The sequence below is a fragment of the Oncorhynchus gorbuscha genome, linkage group LG15, assembly GCF_021184085.1.
Source record: "Oncorhynchus gorbuscha isolate QuinsamMale2020 ecotype Even-year linkage group LG15, OgorEven_v1.0, whole genome shotgun sequence".
Classification (NCBI taxonomy): Eukaryota; Metazoa; Chordata; class Actinopteri; order Salmoniformes; family Salmonidae; genus Oncorhynchus; species Oncorhynchus gorbuscha.
In genome coordinates this window covers 18,687,178-18,703,853 of record NC_060187.1, presented here as the reverse complement: position 1 = coordinate 18,703,853, position 16,676 = coordinate 18,687,178, and the positions used below count along the sequence as shown (strand labels likewise).

General features: G+C 43.0%; 1 protein-coding gene across 1 annotated transcript in view; it reads left to right on the top strand.

The window, feature by feature from the left end:
* Window positions 1–267: 267 nt before the first annotated feature.
* Window positions 268–16,676, top strand: part of LOC123996357 (pituitary adenylate cyclase-activating polypeptide type I receptor-like) — a 60,326-nt gene continuing 43,917 nt past the window's right edge. Inside the window, exons 1-2 of the mRNA XM_046299730.1 lie at window positions 268–608; window positions 6,548–6,656. Of these exons, the coding sequence (XP_046155686.1) occupies window positions 528–608; window positions 6,548–6,656 (190 nt within the window). The 5' untranslated portion in view covers window positions 268–527. The remainder of the gene's footprint in view (window positions 609–6,547; window positions 6,657–16,676) is intronic.

Below are 16,676 nucleotides of genomic sequence, written 5' to 3'. Positions count from 1 at the left end.
TTTTCCATTGCTTATGACGTGTTCATGCTATCTGGATGGCCCCCGACATACAGGGGGCCCCGAACCAACATGTTTTTATTTGATTTGATAAATGATTGAGGGTGAGGGACGAATCAACCTGTTCTGAATATCCCCCATGACAATTTCGCATATGGGACAAGCACATCTGCTATACTGAGAGTGCGTGTCTGCGCTGTGCAGTCCGCTCGAGCTGGCGTTTGAGGAAGAGGCGCGCACCTTATTCGCTCAGTCGAGTCCTGTCTCTTGTACATGCATGGTGAAGTCTTGCCAAGCCATACCTGCGCTGCAGAAACCCGCCCAACTTCTGAATAACGACGACAAGAAAAGATGACCTCCAGTCGTCCAGGCAAATGCAAAATATGTGGTTAATAGCTTAATGTGGAAGAGCATCAGACAATACTAGTTACAAAATAATAATTACGATACTTATTTAGGGTAATGTCAATGCAATTGACTATTATTTGAACCATTTGTTCTAGAAAGAAAAGGGTACATTCTAAAGGACAATGTTACTCACTAAAACGTCATCGTTGAAATGGATACGCGCGTTATTTGCTATGTGGCTGCATCTGGCTGTGTGGGAAACGGTAAGTGGATGCTTTCATAACAAAAACATTATTTTGACTTGTCTTTTACTACCCCAATCTATCTAATCATCAATTAAAATGACATGCCTTATGTAATGCTATAGCCTATGCATTATCTAAGGTAAACATTGTTTTTCCAGGCTAAAGACATTACATAAAAAGTTTGGGACTGGATGTCCTTATAGGCTGCTACACTGACATTTTTCCTATCCAGGCTAGATTTCATCATTGTTCTCCGAGTTGTCATCATCATAGCCCCATGCTTCTGATGGATACTCTTAGGTTAATTTCCTTTGAGAAAGGATCACGCTGTGTTATAGTGAATTCAAGGTTTAAAAAGGCATTTAAAGTTTGTAATTTACACTTTAAAATTGAAGACTTGGTTTATCTTAACAAGAAACATATCAACCCCTACAAAAATCCCCATTAATTATAATCCACATAATAATTCACATGCAGGATTATTTTAATGCTGTGAGAAACTATTAAAATGAAGATATTACATCTAAAAGAAAGGAGGACCAAGGCACTCTTCATATAATGAATTAAAATGCCCCATGATGAAGGCCATGCAGCTGAAGCAAGTCTGAGTTGTAAAAGTTTGAATCCATTTATCATGCCATAAAAATAAATGCATTTTAGTTAATTATATGAAGAGTGCCTTGGTCCTCCTTTCTTTTTGATGACCAATTTACCCCTTTTGCCAAAGAGCATCTTCTGTCCACCAAATCTATTGTGTACCTTAGCAGCGCTTCCCTTTCTCCTTTGTTTCTATCTCTACCATTAGTTATAGGTGCATAATTGTACCCTTGCAGTTCATACTTTAAAGCTGCAATATGTACATTTTTGGGTGACCCACCAAATGCACGTAGAAATGTGAGTAATAGATCTGTCATTCCTAAACTCGGTCCTGGGGCCTACCTTGGGTGCAAGTATTGTTTTTGCCATAGCGCTACACAACTGATTCAAATAATCAATGCTTGATGTGTAGTGCTAGGGCAAAAAACAAAATGTGCACCCAGGGGGAGGGGGAGGGGGGGGGCAGGACCGGGTTTGAGAAGCCTCGCCTTACACGGTACAACTACAGTGACAAGCGTTTGTACCGGTACCTTTCTTTCTGAGTGTGTTTGTCATCCTATAGGTATGGCCGAAGTTTTATCTTGAGGAACATTTCCTGAATGAAATGGAATTAACGCCAACTCCAATGTCCACAAAGCTAATGTGCACAATAGCCCATTAGTGGGAAAAACAGTTAGATTGTTATCTATACTCATGTATGTGAGGTGAGAGAGGAGAATGGGAGAATGGTGAAGGTCTTTGGCCCGGAGCTACTGCTGCCCTATGTTAATAGAATGGTTAATAACACTACTATTGACTTAATGGCATGTTTTAAACTACTATTGAATTAAAATAGAACCACTGTGGCATAAACAGGTACCATTATGATCATTAGGAAGGGAGAGGAGGGTTTAAGAGAAAAGGTTGCTTCTGGTCACATGCTCGCCCATTTACAAACACACATGCACACACACACCGGGGTGCTGTCTGTTTGTCTGCCATTGTGCTATGGGGTAGTGGATTAATGGATTAAACAGATGTGTTTTTCATGGAAACACACACACACACACACACACACACACACACGCACGCACGCACGCACGCACGCACGCACGCACGCACGCACGCACGCACACACGCACACACACACACACACACACACACACACACACACACACACACACACACACACACACACACACACACACACACACACACACGCTCTGAAGCCAAACACTCGCTGCCATGATGTGGCATCAGGAGTGCCCATGATGATACTTGACTGAGTCCGTATCGTTTCTTATCGTTGGAGAATATAGCGTGACAACTCCACACCCTGCTGTTACCGCGTTCCAACACATTGGCTTTCTGTTTCATAGTTGTAACAAAGACACTCCACGAATACAATTGATTGGACACTTGAATTATTTTTGTCTGTTTGTTTTTACATATATCATACAGTAACATGAACTAATGAAAATGATTTTGTTATAAAAAAAGTATTGTAATGTTATCTAACACCTTCATAAACACAACCAAATTATTATTTTAGCGATAGCATATATGAAACCTATTAATTCCACTGTTGGTATGTTCCAGTCAGAATGACTGCTCATTAGATTGAAGCTGTGTCCCTTGATGCCCAGCGGTTCTATTTTCTTTTATCATGCAGCGAGTGCACACATAGAAGGTCTCATGAAAAAAACATGGAAATCAAATGCCCTTCCAACTGATTGGTTCTGGAGCCAGCCCTTCACCATAGACATGCTGTACATACATCATTGGTGCCAACTCAACAGCATTGGCAGACCATCTCAAACAGAGAACTGGAGTTTCTCCTCCATTTACACTAATGTAACTAGACTGCCCCTGCGTTATTACATGGATGGAGGCAAAAAGAGAGGTTGAGGTTTTATCAAGCTTTATTTGTTACTGTAGCCTTTCCTGTATAAAATGTAGTAAAGTAGTTGAACGCTAGTTGAATGCTGTCATTTTGTCTTTAGATGTAGGCTACTTGGACATGAGGAGAGTAGTAGATAGACCAGGAAGACCAAGAGGCTCAGAGGATTTGAACAGTGGCAGGTCAATGGGGTGTTATATTGTGTTCTATTATGACTGGTTTATTGCCTGCTGCCATTGTAGCGCCCAGAGACCTGCAGTCAGATCTGGTGGCAGACGTAAAATATGATGTGATAAATATGAGGGAAGGAAACATGCTTTATAGCATTGTGTGTCATGGTTGTATTGGCATTTTCATGACATATTTTTTTCTGTTTGCTGATTTAGAATGTAAACTAGATACATTTTAGTATTTTTATGACAGCAATTTTTCCTTCTGGTGATTCGGAATTTAAACTAGACACATTTAGTCATTTAATGACATAGACTTTTCTTTGTGGTGAGTTAGCATGAAAAAATAGATGTTTAGTACTTAAACTATGGGGAAGGAGGCTTCACAAAGTGGCCGTGGGCTTCAAAATGATCTTATATAGAAGAAAAGGCCATTTCACCATTCCTCTCACTCTCACCAGCAACATTTACTCTGAGCAGTGTGTGACCCTTTTCTTGGGATAATGTCAGACGCACACATGCACGCACGCACGCATACACACACACACACACACACACACACACACACACACACACACACACACACACACACACACACACACACACACACACACACACACACACACACACACACACACACACACACACACACACACACACACACACACACACACACACACACACACACACACATATATCTTAGGTTTTTTTCAGTAACGTCCGGCAGCTTTTCAGAGGTTTTATTCTCACAGTAGAGAAACCAGCACAGACAGGAGAGTAGAGGGTGGAAGTTTAACCTTTACTCCTTGTTTGCCTGCAGTTACTTAAGAACAGTTTTTTAATGTCAGTTTTTGTCAGTTTAGCTCAACTCACATAGGAGAATCTCAACTGTGTTTCTCATCCTCTTCTCATAGCAGAGCTCTTACACACGAGGAAATGCCTAAAGCTGAGAAATGTCCAGTACCAAAACAGCATACACGTGTTGTAACGGCGTTCGTCTGTTGAAGGAGAAGCGAACCAAAATGCAGCGTGGTGGTTACTCATGTTCTTTAATGAAGAATAGCGATACATGAAATAACTATAAATAATACAAAACAACAAACGAGACGCGAAAAACCTATTACAGCCTATCCGGAGAACACTACACAGAGACAGGAACAATCACCCACAAAATACACACAGAATATGGCTGCCTAAATATGGTTCCCAATTAGAGACAACGAGAATCACCTGACTCTGATTGAGAACCGCCTCAGGCAGCCATAGACTACGTCGACGCCCCACAAAACCCCAAGACAAAAAACACACCACAATAACCCATGTCACACCCTGGCCTGACCAAATATATAAAGAAAACACAAAATACTAAGACCAAGGCGTGACACGTGTAGCATTCACACACACACACACACACACACACACACACACACACACACACACACACACACACACACACACACACACACACACACACACACACACACACACACACACACACACACACACACACACACACACACACACACACACACACACACACACACACACACACACACACACACACACACAGTCATACCTCTGTTTCTGTTTTCAGAGGCTTGATGCTTCTCTTGCTGTGTTAGTGTCATCAAACTATCCAAAACCCTGTGTTCTTATTAATGCATTGTCGGAACTAGAAGCACAAGCATTTCGCAACCCTCGCATTAACATCTACTAACCATGTTTATGTGACAAATACATTTGATTTTGATTTGATTTTCTCTTGCTGTGTTAGTGTCCTCAAACTGTCCAAAATACTGTGTTCTCTTGCTGTGTTATTGTCCTCAAACTGTCCAAAACGCTGTGTTCTCGTGCTGTGTTTAGTGTCCTCAAACTGTCCAAAACCCTGTGTTCTCTTGCTGTGTTATAGTGTCCTCAAACTGTCCAAAACCCTGTGTTCTCTTGCTGTGTTAGTGTCCTCCAACTGTCCAAAACCCTATGTTCTCTTGCTGTGTTAGTGTCCTCAAACTGTCCAAAACCCTGTGTTCTCGAGCCTCAAGCTACCTCTCAGACAGGAGCTGAGTTGGAGTTTTCTAGAATAATTTCTTGGCTTTCAACCCTGGACCCCACTTCCCTTCTCCCAGTGACTTTGATATGAAAGTGAAGAGGAGGCAAGGGGGAGCCAGCTGGTGTACAGTAATAACTGAGGTTTACCTACAGCTGGCTATATACTACACAGTGCTGCTGCCTGCTTAGTGAGGGGCTTGCTTGTAATGGGGAACTGTCTGAACATAGAAGTAGATGATATAGAACATGCAGAGAGGGCACATCAAGAGAGCACATCTGGATGGTGATAGCGAAGCTAGTAAAGTGTAGGTTATTTTATTTTATTCATTTTTCCTACATGCATTAGTCATGCAGCTGAAGAAGGGATATGTGATACGATGAGGATGTAGAGTTATAGTATTTCTCTGCACTGCTAATTGGTAGGTACTTCTGTTGTAAGGTGCATCTCAAGCTTCCCATTACATTCCCATAATAACCCACTATCGCTCTGTTATCCTCCTCACATGCCCAAACCCAGCTGTCAGTGTTATCCTGTCTGTGCAAAGTGAAAGGAGAGACGGCTGGCAGGTATGTAGTTGTAGAAAAAGCTACAGAAGCTGGATAGCGAGAAGCGCCCATTTTTAAGCCTTACTGAGGGGGTTAATTATAGATACTTTCAGTCTCTGGAGAGCTCACACCTTCTCCTAATGCTGTTAGGTGCAGTAGCAAATACCCAGCTGAGGTGTGTGTGTGTGTGTGTGTGTGTGTGTGTGTGTGTGTGTGTGTGTGTGTGTGTGTGTGTGTGTGTGTGTGTGTGTGTGTGTGTGTGTGTGTGTGTGTGTGTGTGTGTGTGTGTGTGTGTGTGTGTGTGTGTGTGTGTGTGTGTGTGTGTGTGTGTGTGTGTGTGTGTGTGTGTGTGTGTGGAGTGAACAAAGCCATAACCCAAACTGCATCAGCAGCAGACTGCCTCTATAATGTGGGTAAATAAGGGGTGTGTCAAAGGAAGATGCTGTTTTGCTGTGAGTAGTTTTAGTGGCCTACAAATAGGACAGGAGGGAGGGTGATAATGAGTCTCTTACTCTCTGTGTTGAATAATGTAATAATAGTACAGTGTGCGTAAGGGGACAATGTTATACGGTGGCACGTGAGGTCCCAGTAAAGAACAAAATAAAACACTTCCAATGTGTAATGTGAAGTGTGACAACTTTTCCTGCATTTGAAGTTCTGTGCTTTTTCATAGCTAAATAAACTCCCTCTCCCTCTCCCTCATCCTTCTTGCACCCAAGATGGAGGCTATCCATCCAGACTGTGCCCTGGTCTCTCATCACATGAAGTCCCAGGAGAGCTGTATCCACACACGCAGACAGGAAGGCCGGAACCGCTCTGCCAGGACAGGTATGTGGGTGTGGTGTGGTATGGTGTGTGTGGAGTATCTTTCAGGGATTTTTTGTAATATATCATAAGACATCTAGTGGCAGTTTTGAGTACTTCAGATTATCACAGGCGTCTGTAATGATCTCTGGCCCATTAATTATTATTATTATTATAATAAAAAAAGGTATTATTTATTTGCACCAAAGAAAGCAAGTGCTAAACAAACAAAAACATGTTGTCGAGGTGTGGTTGGAAGCCCACGGGCTTATTTGAAAAACACCACAAAAAAACAACCTTTGTGTGGCCTTATCAAGTAAAATAAATGAAATAATTAAATCTGATGATTTTTAAGTAAATAATAGAATGACAAAGCTGTAAAATATTATCCTAAACTGCTAAATGACTTAAATGTAAATGTAAAGTTAATAAAGCAGCAACTTGTGAATACCATTGGTGTTTAATATGAGGGTTTCAGCATGACATGGTGAATGCACCAATTTGTAAGTCGCTCTGGATAAGAGCGTCTGCTAAATGACTTAAATGTAAATGTAAATATCCTTTAGATTGTTCCCCACACACATTTCTGTATTTTCCTCTGTGTATGGTGAATGCACCAATTTGTAAGTCGCTCTGGATAAGAGCGTCTGCTAAATGACTTAAATGTAAATGTAAATATCCTTTAGATTGTTCCCCACACACATTTCTGTATTTTCCTATGTATTTGTTGGCAATTTGATGTTTTGACACCAGTCTGGTGGCAGTTGTTAAAAAATGTAAATATTTGGAAAAGTTGCAGAGTTCATTTAAAATAATGATTAGATGCTTTTTTCATTAATTAGGCTATTTTCTGTTGAACCATATGGTATATCTACTAGAATCTCATGGACAATATGAACACAGATATAAAACATGTATACTATATATGAATAATAATTTTAAAAAGTTATTCAAGTATAAATTACCAAAGTTACAATAGATCGCCATAGATTTTCTGTTAATTACCAAGATGACAGAAGCTACTGGCATCTTTGGTAAACTACTGGTAGCATTGCAACCCTAGGTGTGTGTGTGTGTGGATGTATTTGTGTGTGTGTGTGGACATCATACGTCTGGAGGGTACGCAATGTATTGCAGATATAAACAGACTAGCGTATAAAAGCTCACAGGACAAATCACTCATGAAACATTTCTGCTACCTTAGCAAGAGGCCACTGACTCCATCCTCAATCAAGCTTCTGTGTTTGCCATTCATTGTGAAACGAAAATAGGTAGAAAGAGGAAAACACATTTCTAAACACATTGTCCTTCAGCGATGTAGGCCGGAGCATCCGAGAGCCAATCAGGGGAGATAATCAGGTGTGGAGTTTCCTCAGATTAAAGGATGTTAGTTAGTTTGTTAGTCCTCTCTAACTGAAGCAACCCCCCACCCCCCACCCTCTCTCTTTCTCTCAATTCAGTTCAATTCAAGTGACTTCATTGGCATGGGAAATATATGTTTACATTGCCAAAGCAAGTGAAATGGATAAACAAAAGTGAAATCAACAATGAAAAGTGAAGAGTAAACATTACACTCCCACAAGTTCCAAAATAATAGAGACATTTTAAACGTCTTATTATGTCTATATATGTTGTAATGATGTGCAAATAGTTAAAGTTGCTGTCCCTCTTCCCCTTTCTCTATCTCTCGCTCTCTTTCTCTCTTAATTCGGTTAAATTCAATGTTTACATATGTTTACATTGCCAAAGCAAATGGAATAGACAATAAACAAAAGGGAAATAAACAATGGAAACATTAGTGAACATTAGTGAACATCTCGCTCTCTCTTTCCATCTCTTTATCTCTCTCTCTCCCTCTCTCTCTCTCTCTCTCTCTCTCTCTCTCTCTCTCTCTCTCTCTCTCTCTCCCTCTCTCTCTCTCTCTCTCTCTCTCCCTCCCTCTTTCTCTTTCTGTCACGAGAATTTCTAGTTCCAATGATATTGACTCAAATCTCACTTTGACCAATTCCCCAGGGGTTGTAAGGCCCCGGTTAATAGAAGAATTTGACAAAGTCCCAGAATTTCTGCAAAAGGTTAGTTCTTTATTCAGAGAGCTCTGAAAATCATACAAGCACATAGCCTTTTATACCTCACATTTGGTTATATCATATATCATTCCCCTTATATAATGCCCCTCATCTTCTCTAACACTGTCAATGCTATTTACAAGTCTACTCCAACACACACATTGCTTATCATATCCTACAACATGTTAATTTTAATCTACTGCAAGCCTAAAGGTTTCTCCCTTCCCTGGGTGGGGAGACCTCCTTCCTGTTATCATTTTCACAGTGGTCACAAGTTGTCTGTCACAAGTTGTCTGTTGACTGTTCCTCTTTTCCTACTCACACACTGTCTCACTTGCATTGCTAAATAGTAAAGTCTTAACTTGTCCTATGCACACACATTAGAGAATTCTAGTCTTATAATTCAAATTCATCATACATTTCAGGGTGGAATACTTTAGTCACTACCGTAAACATATAAATCATATACATTTCTATATCACTTTCTCTTTCTTTCTCCCTCTCCCTCTTTCTCTTTCTCTTTCTTTCTCTTTCTCTCTCCCTCTTTCTTTTTCGCTTTCTCTCTCTCTCTCTCTTTCTTTCTTTCTTTCTTTCTTTCTTTCTTTCTTTCTTTCTTTCTTTCTTTCTTTCTTTCTTTCTTTCTTTCTTTCTTTCTTTCTTTCTTTCTTTCTTTCTTTCTTTCTTTCTCTCTCTCTCTCTCTCTCTCTCTCTCTCTCTCTCTCTCTCTCTCTCTCTCTCTCTCTCTCTCTCTCTCTCTCTTTCTCTTTCTCTTTCATCCCTCTGTCCCTCATAGTACAACTGGAGCTATTCTCTCGCTCAGTCCCCTCTCTCATCTCTTTCTCTCTCCCCTTCCCCCTCTCTCTTTCTGTCTCATCCCTCTCTCTCGTAGTTAGTCCAACTGGAGCGACTCCCATCTCTGCTCCTGATGTAAAAGGTGAGGTGAGAGAATCAATGGGAACTCATTCATTATGGTTTCCTCTCTCTTTTCACTCTCTAAATAAATCTTGCATTACAAACATGTCCTCTCCAGAAACTGGGCCAAGTGTCTTCTCCCATCAGGGATGGATGTCTAAAAACAGCATGCAGTGTTCCAAAATAATCTGCCTTTGTTTGTATGAGCTTTGTGAGACTGAGACATGTGGTTGGGTCATCCCAGTGGCGTAGTCTCCTTTATCAGCCATCTTGGAAAAGGTGAACATGAATGGTAGATTCTTCATAATGCAGCTGTCTGCTTCTCTATGGGGAAATATTTGAGTTCCAAAAGAACCCCTCTTTGTTTTATAGAGCTTTGTGATACTTTATGAAAGGGTTTAAGCGTCATCACTCTCCTCTAGTTTCCTTTGACAGCCATCTTGGAAAAGGTGAGAATTAAAGGAAGCTTCTCTGTAAGGTAGCAGTCCGTTTGTCTATGGGGACCAGCACCACAGCTGTTGTCACTCAAAATTAATTGCATCATTTGTAAGCTGTTTATTCTGTGATGAAACAAAAACAAAGACATGCTGGTAATTATCATTTGGAGTGTCAGGTATAAGCTTCTTTGATCAAGTCTGATGTGCCAACTACAGGATACAGTGGATGTGTGTGTGTGTGGCTTCTCCTGGCTGGCTCACCATTACAGACACCCAGAGGGAGATGGAGCCTGAGCTCCAGCCGGTCCTGGGTCTCCTAAGTGCCCTCATATCTCTTCTAGAGTAGGGATGAAATAAAGTACCATCAAGCTCAACCAACATAGAAAACATAAACATGCTCTGAGATTGGTGCGTAAAAATGAATATAGATTCAGTCAAAAAGAGGGCGGTTCACAGTTCACACACAAAACAGATTTATTTTGTAACTTTAAATGTGTTTCTTTTATTGCTTGGAAGAGCAGGGGAAAAGTATACTTAGACACACAGGCATTTCAGTCTAAGCCTTGTTCAGTGTGTGTGTGTGTGTGTGTGTGTGTGTGTGTGTGTGTGTGTGTGTGTGTGTGTGTGTGTGTGTGTGTGTGTGTGTGTGTGTGTGTGTGTGTGTGTGTGTGTGTGTGTGTGTGTGTGTGTGTGTGTGTGTGAGCACGCGCAGTGGAGTCAGTGACCTTAGTTGGCAGAGTGAGGAGATTGGCAGTCTGGGAAGTGGCCTGGATGAAAACATGTCAAGCGCACTCACACAACCTAATGTTATGATGTTAATTAAACCAGCCAGCATGAATATTTATCATCTGATTAACATTAGCATTAGCACAGTCCAGCCTCTCCCAGACCTGGGTTCAAACAGTATTTTAAATCTTTAAATATTTTAGCAACACTTGACTATGAAAGTACAAACCCTGCATATCTGGTGCTCCTTCAGGCAGGCTGAATCAAATGCTCAAAGTAATAAAAAAATGTCAAATACTGTTTGTGCGTCCAGAAGAGAGGAGGAAGTTTGGGGTTGGAAATTAGATTCCTCTCAGTCCAGTGGCCACAGTCTGTCTCAGTGGGTCCTGAATGTGTCCTGGGGAGGGTTTTGATTGGATGACATCTATCAGGGTTGGACTTAGCAATTTGGGGGTCCATTTCAAAATGTCATTGAGCTCCCCTCTGGGACCTTTTGTATGGGCAGCTGGGGCCTGTTTCAATTGAAACCTATGAAGCATAGCAAAGTCTTCCTCTGTCTTCCATCGATGTCTGTGTTCCCAAGAGCTGAGATGGTGATCGAATTCAATGGTCTTCAAGTCTGCCTGTAGGCAGTTTTAATGTGTACTAATCTCTTAATCAATTCCCATCAGATCATTAATTCACTATGAGTATATCAAATCAAATCAAATGTTGTTGGTCACATGCCCATGGTTAGCAGATGTTAATGTGAATGTAGCAAAATGAGAGGGAGGTAGGGATATTTAAAAGGGAAGTAGTGATGGAGTCAGATCTGGGGTTTAGTAAGGAGATAGAGGTAAATGGGATTAGGTGTAGAGGTGCAGGGGTAATAGGAAGGATAGAGTGGAGGTATAGGGAGAGATAGAGCGGTAGTGCAGGGGCACGTAGAGGCTAAGGGCTTGGGAACAGTAGCTGGGTAGAGGTACACTGTAGTGATGGAGGAGGGTAAGGGAACAGTAACTGGGTAGAGGTACACTGTAGTGATGGAGGAGGGTAAGGGAACAGTAGCTGGGTAGAGGTACATTGTAGTGATGGAGGAGGGTAAGGGAACAGTAGCTGGGTAGAGGTACATTGTAGTGATGGAGGAGGGTAAGGGAACAGTAGCTGGGTAGAGGTACATTGTAGTGATGGAGGAGGGTAAGGGAACAGTAGCTGGGTAGAGGTACATTGTAGTGATGGAGGAGGGTAAGGGAACAGTAGCTGGGTAGAGGTACATTGTAGTGATGGAGGAGGGTAAGGGAACAGTAGCTGGGTAGAGGTACATTGTAGTGATGGAGGAGGGTAAGGGAACAGTAGCTGGGTAGAGGCACATTGTAGTGATGGAGGAGGTAAGGGAACAGTAGCTGGGTAGAGGTACATTGTAGTGATGGAGGAGGGTAAGGGAACAGTAGCTGGGTAGAGGTACATTGTAGTGATGGAGGAGGGTAAGGGAACAGTAGCTGGGTAGAGGTACACTGTAGTGATGGAGGAGGGTAAGGGAACAGTAGCTGGGTAGAGGTACATTGTAGTGATGGAGGAGGGTAAGGGAACAGTAGCTGGGTAGAGGTACATTGTAGTGATGGAGGAGGGTAAGGGAACAGTAGCTGGGTAGAGGTACATTGTAGTGATGGAGGAGGGTAAGGGAACAGTAGCTGGGTAGAGGTACATTGTAGTGATGGAGGAGGGTAAGGGAACAGTAGCTGGGTAGAGGTACACTGTAGTGATGGAGGAGGGTAAGGGAACAGTAGCTGGGTAGAGGAACATTGTAGTGATGGAGGAGGGTAAGGGAACAGTAACTGGGTAGAGGTACACTGTAGTGATGGAGGAGGGTAAGGGAACAGTAGCTGGGTAGAGGTACACTGTAGTGATGGAGGAGGGTAAGGGAACAGTAGCTGGGTAGAGGTACACTGTAGTGATGGAGGAGGGTAAGGGAACAGTAGCTGGGTAGAGGTACATTGTAGTGATGGAGGAGGGTAAGGGAACAGTAGCTGGGTAGAGGTACATTGTAGTGATGGAGGAGGGTAAGGGAACAGTAGCTGGGTAGAGGTACATTGTAGTGATGGAGGAGGGTAAGGGAACAGTAGCTGGGTAGAGGTACATTGTAGTGATGGAGGAGGGTAAGGGAACAGTAGCTGGGTAGAGGTACACTGTAGTGATGGAGGAGGGTAAGGGAACAGTAGCTGGGTAGAGGCACATTGTAGTGATGGAGGAGGGTAAGGGAACAGTAGCTGGGTAGAGGTACATTGTAGTGATGGAGGAGGGTAAGGGAACAGTAGCTGGGTAGAGGTACATTGTAGTGATGGAGGAGGGTAAGGGAACAGTAGCTGGGTAGAGGTACATTGTAGTGATGGAGGAGGGTAAGGGAACAGTAGCTGGGTAGAGGTACATTGTAGTGATGGAGGAGGGTAAGGGAACAGTAGCTGGGTAGAGGTACATTGTAGTGATGGAGGAGGGTAAGGGAACAGTAGCTGGGTAGAGGTACATTGTAGTGATGGAGGAGGGTAAGGGAGCAGTAGCTGGGTAGAGGTGGTTGTTGGTGGTGATTAGGTGACAGCTAGACATGTCTGAGCCCAGAGCTGAACATGGCTGAGCCCTGAAACTCTAATTAAAAGCCAGCTAATGGGGGCAACAAAGACAGGAAAGGAGATGAGGGAAGTGGAGGAGAGGAGGGAAGTGGAGGAGAGGAGGGAAGTGGAGGAGAGGAGGGAAGGGGAGGAGAGGAGGGAAGGGAAGGAGAGGAGGGAAGGGAAGGAGAGGAGGGAAGGGAAGGAGATGAGGGAAGTGGAGGAGAGGAGGGAAGTGGAGGAGAGGAGGGAAGGGAAGGAGAGGAGGGAAGTGGAGGAGAGGAGGGAAGGGAAGGAGAGGAGGGAAGGGAAGGAGAGGAGGGAAGGGAAGGAGGAATTCAGGCTACACGTCTACACCTTATTTATTACCATTTCACCACCTCGCCTCAAAACCCTTTTGTCAAATGATGGAGGGAGCATGAGTGAGTGAGATAGCAAAAAATACAAACAGTGGAACTGTCTACAGGATTCTATTAAGGAAAATGTATACCCATAATAGCAAAGCTATAAATCATTAATAAAATTCAGTTCTTCTGTGTGGATATGACTGTGTGTATATACTGTGTGTGTGTGTGGTATGTGTGTGTGTGCGGCCGTGTGTCTGTATGGAGATTTGTCTGTCACGCTCTGCTCTTGGCATTTGCACGGCACATTGCACACCATGATACCCCTGCCTCTCTGCCTTGTTTCCGCATCATCACAGTTATACTTCCACTGACATGATCTCTCTCAGAGTTGCAAGGACACGTCGAAAACCACACGGCAACCAGTTAGACACAGTTGACGGTAGAGTACACTTGAAATACTATGTGTCCTCTTTCCACTCTAAATCAAGTGTACATTGTTTCTGTATCTCTCTGCATACCTTTACTGTCCTCCCTAGCCTGACCCAACCCCATCTATCACTAGGACAGGATCACACGAGATAGAAGGGGAAGAGAGATAGAAGGGGGAGAGTTAGAGAGAGAGATACAAATAGAAGGCGGGAGAGAGAGATACAGATAGAAGAGGTAGAGGGAGAGAGAGATAGAAGGGGGAGAGAGAGAGATAGAAGGGGGGAGAGAGAGAGAGAAGGGGAGGAGAGAGAGATTGAAGGGGGAGAGAGAGAGATAGAAGGGGGGAGAGAGAGAGAGATAGAAGGGGGAGAGAGAAAGATAGGGAGAGAGAGAGAGATAGAAGGGGAGAGGGAGAGAGAGAGATACAAATAGAAGGGGGAGAGAGAGATACAGATAGGAGAGGGAGAGAGAGATAGAAGGGGGAGAGAGAGAGATATAAGGGGGAGAGAGAGATATAAGGGGGGAGAGAGATACAAATAGAAGGGGAAGGAGAGAGAGAGATACGGATAGAAGAGGGAGAGGGAGAGAGATAGAAGGGAGGAGAGAGAGAGAGATAGAAGGGGGAGAGAGAGATACAAATAGAAGGGGGAGAGAGAGAGATAGAGATAGAAGAGGGAGAGGGAGAGAGATAGAAGGGGGAGAGAGAGAGATAGAAGGGGGAAAGACAGAGATGAGAGAGGGAGAGAGAGAAATACAAATAGAAGGGGGGAGAGAGAGAGATACAGATAGAAGAGGGAGAGGGAGAGAGAGATAGAAGGGGGAGAGAGAGAGAGAATGGGGAGAGAGAGATAGAAGGGGGGAAGAGAGAGATGGGAGAGGGAGAGGGAGAGGGAGAGGGAGAGGGAGAGGGAGGGAGAGGGAGAGGGAGAGGGAGAGGGAGAGGGAGAGGGAGAGAGAGGGAGAGAGAGAGAAATACAAATAGAAGGGGGGAGAGAGAGGTACAGATAGAAGGGGGAGAGAGAGGTACAGATAGAAGGGGGAGAGAGAGAGAAATATGCAGATAGAAGGGGGAGAGTGAGATACAGGGCAATGGAAAAGAGGCATGAGAGACCAGTCTAAATATTAAGGTCTCCTTCAACATATTGCCAAATCAATCAGATCCACTACACAAGCTGTCGGGTTTCCTCAAACTCGATTCCTTACTTGTAGCTAACGGGCCTTAGTGTTTATGCTATCATCATGATATTCTATTGGTGTGGTAGACAAGGCAAGACTTGTCCTGACTACTTCTAGGTATATACAATATCTGGGGTAACACTTTATTTGGTTAGTCCCATTTATATGGTTTATAGATGTTCAGTAGACGTTCATTAACTGTCAACAAGATTTTAACTATCTACTAACCCTAACCCTAGCGATAACCCTAACCTTAACCCTCATCCTAACCCTAAACTTAACCCTGACCTTATCCCTTATTCTAAACCTAACCCTAATCATAACCTTTGCAAGTAGTTGCTTATCAACCATGGTTTGGAACTGGTTTAGGGAACAGCAATTTTTCAAGGAACAGAAACAGATCCTGGAACAAAAGTGATCTATACTGTTCCAGAACAGAACCATTATTTTTTTTAAATCAAATCAAAATCCTATTTTATTTGTCACATACACATGGTTAGCAGATGTTAATGCGAGTGTAGCGAAATGCTTGTGCTTCTAGCTCCGACAGTGCAGTAATATCTAACAAGTAATCTAACAATTCCCCAATACACACAAATCTAAAGGGGTGAATGAGAATATGTACATGTAAGTATATCGATGAGGCATAGGCAAGGTGCAATAGATGGTATGAAATACAGTATATACATGTGATATGAGTAATGTAAGATATATAAACATTATTAAAGTGGCATTATTTACAGTGCATTGTATAAAGTGACTTGTGATCCATTTATTAAAGTGGCCAGTGATTGGGTCTCAATGTAAGCAGCAGCCTCTCTGAGTTAGTGATTGCTGTTTAGCAGTCTGATGTCCTTGAGATAGAAGCTGTTTTTCAGTCTCTCGGTCCCAGCTTTGATGCACCTGTACTGACCTCGCCTTCTGGATGGTAGCGATGTGAACAGGCAGTAGCTCGGGTGGTTGATGTCCTTGATGATCTTTTTGTCCTTCCTGTAACATCGGGTGCTGTAGGTGTCATGGAGGGCAGGTAGGTGATGCGTTGTGCAGGACGCATCACACTCTGTAGCCTTGTGGTTGAGGGTGGTGCAGTTGCCGTACCAGGCTGTGATACAACCACATTAGGATGCTCTCGATTGTGCATCTGTAAAAGTTTGTCAGGGTTTTGGGTGACAAGCAAATTTCTTCAGCCTCCTGACGTTGAAGAGGCGTTGTTGCGCCTTCTTCACCACATTGTCTGTGTGAGTGGACCATTTCAGTTTGTCTGTGATGTGTACGCCGAGGAACTTAAAATGTGGATAGGGGGGTGCAACTCCACCTTGTCCCTGTACTGGCATTTCACTTGTTTGAATGCCTTGCAGAGGGAATAGCT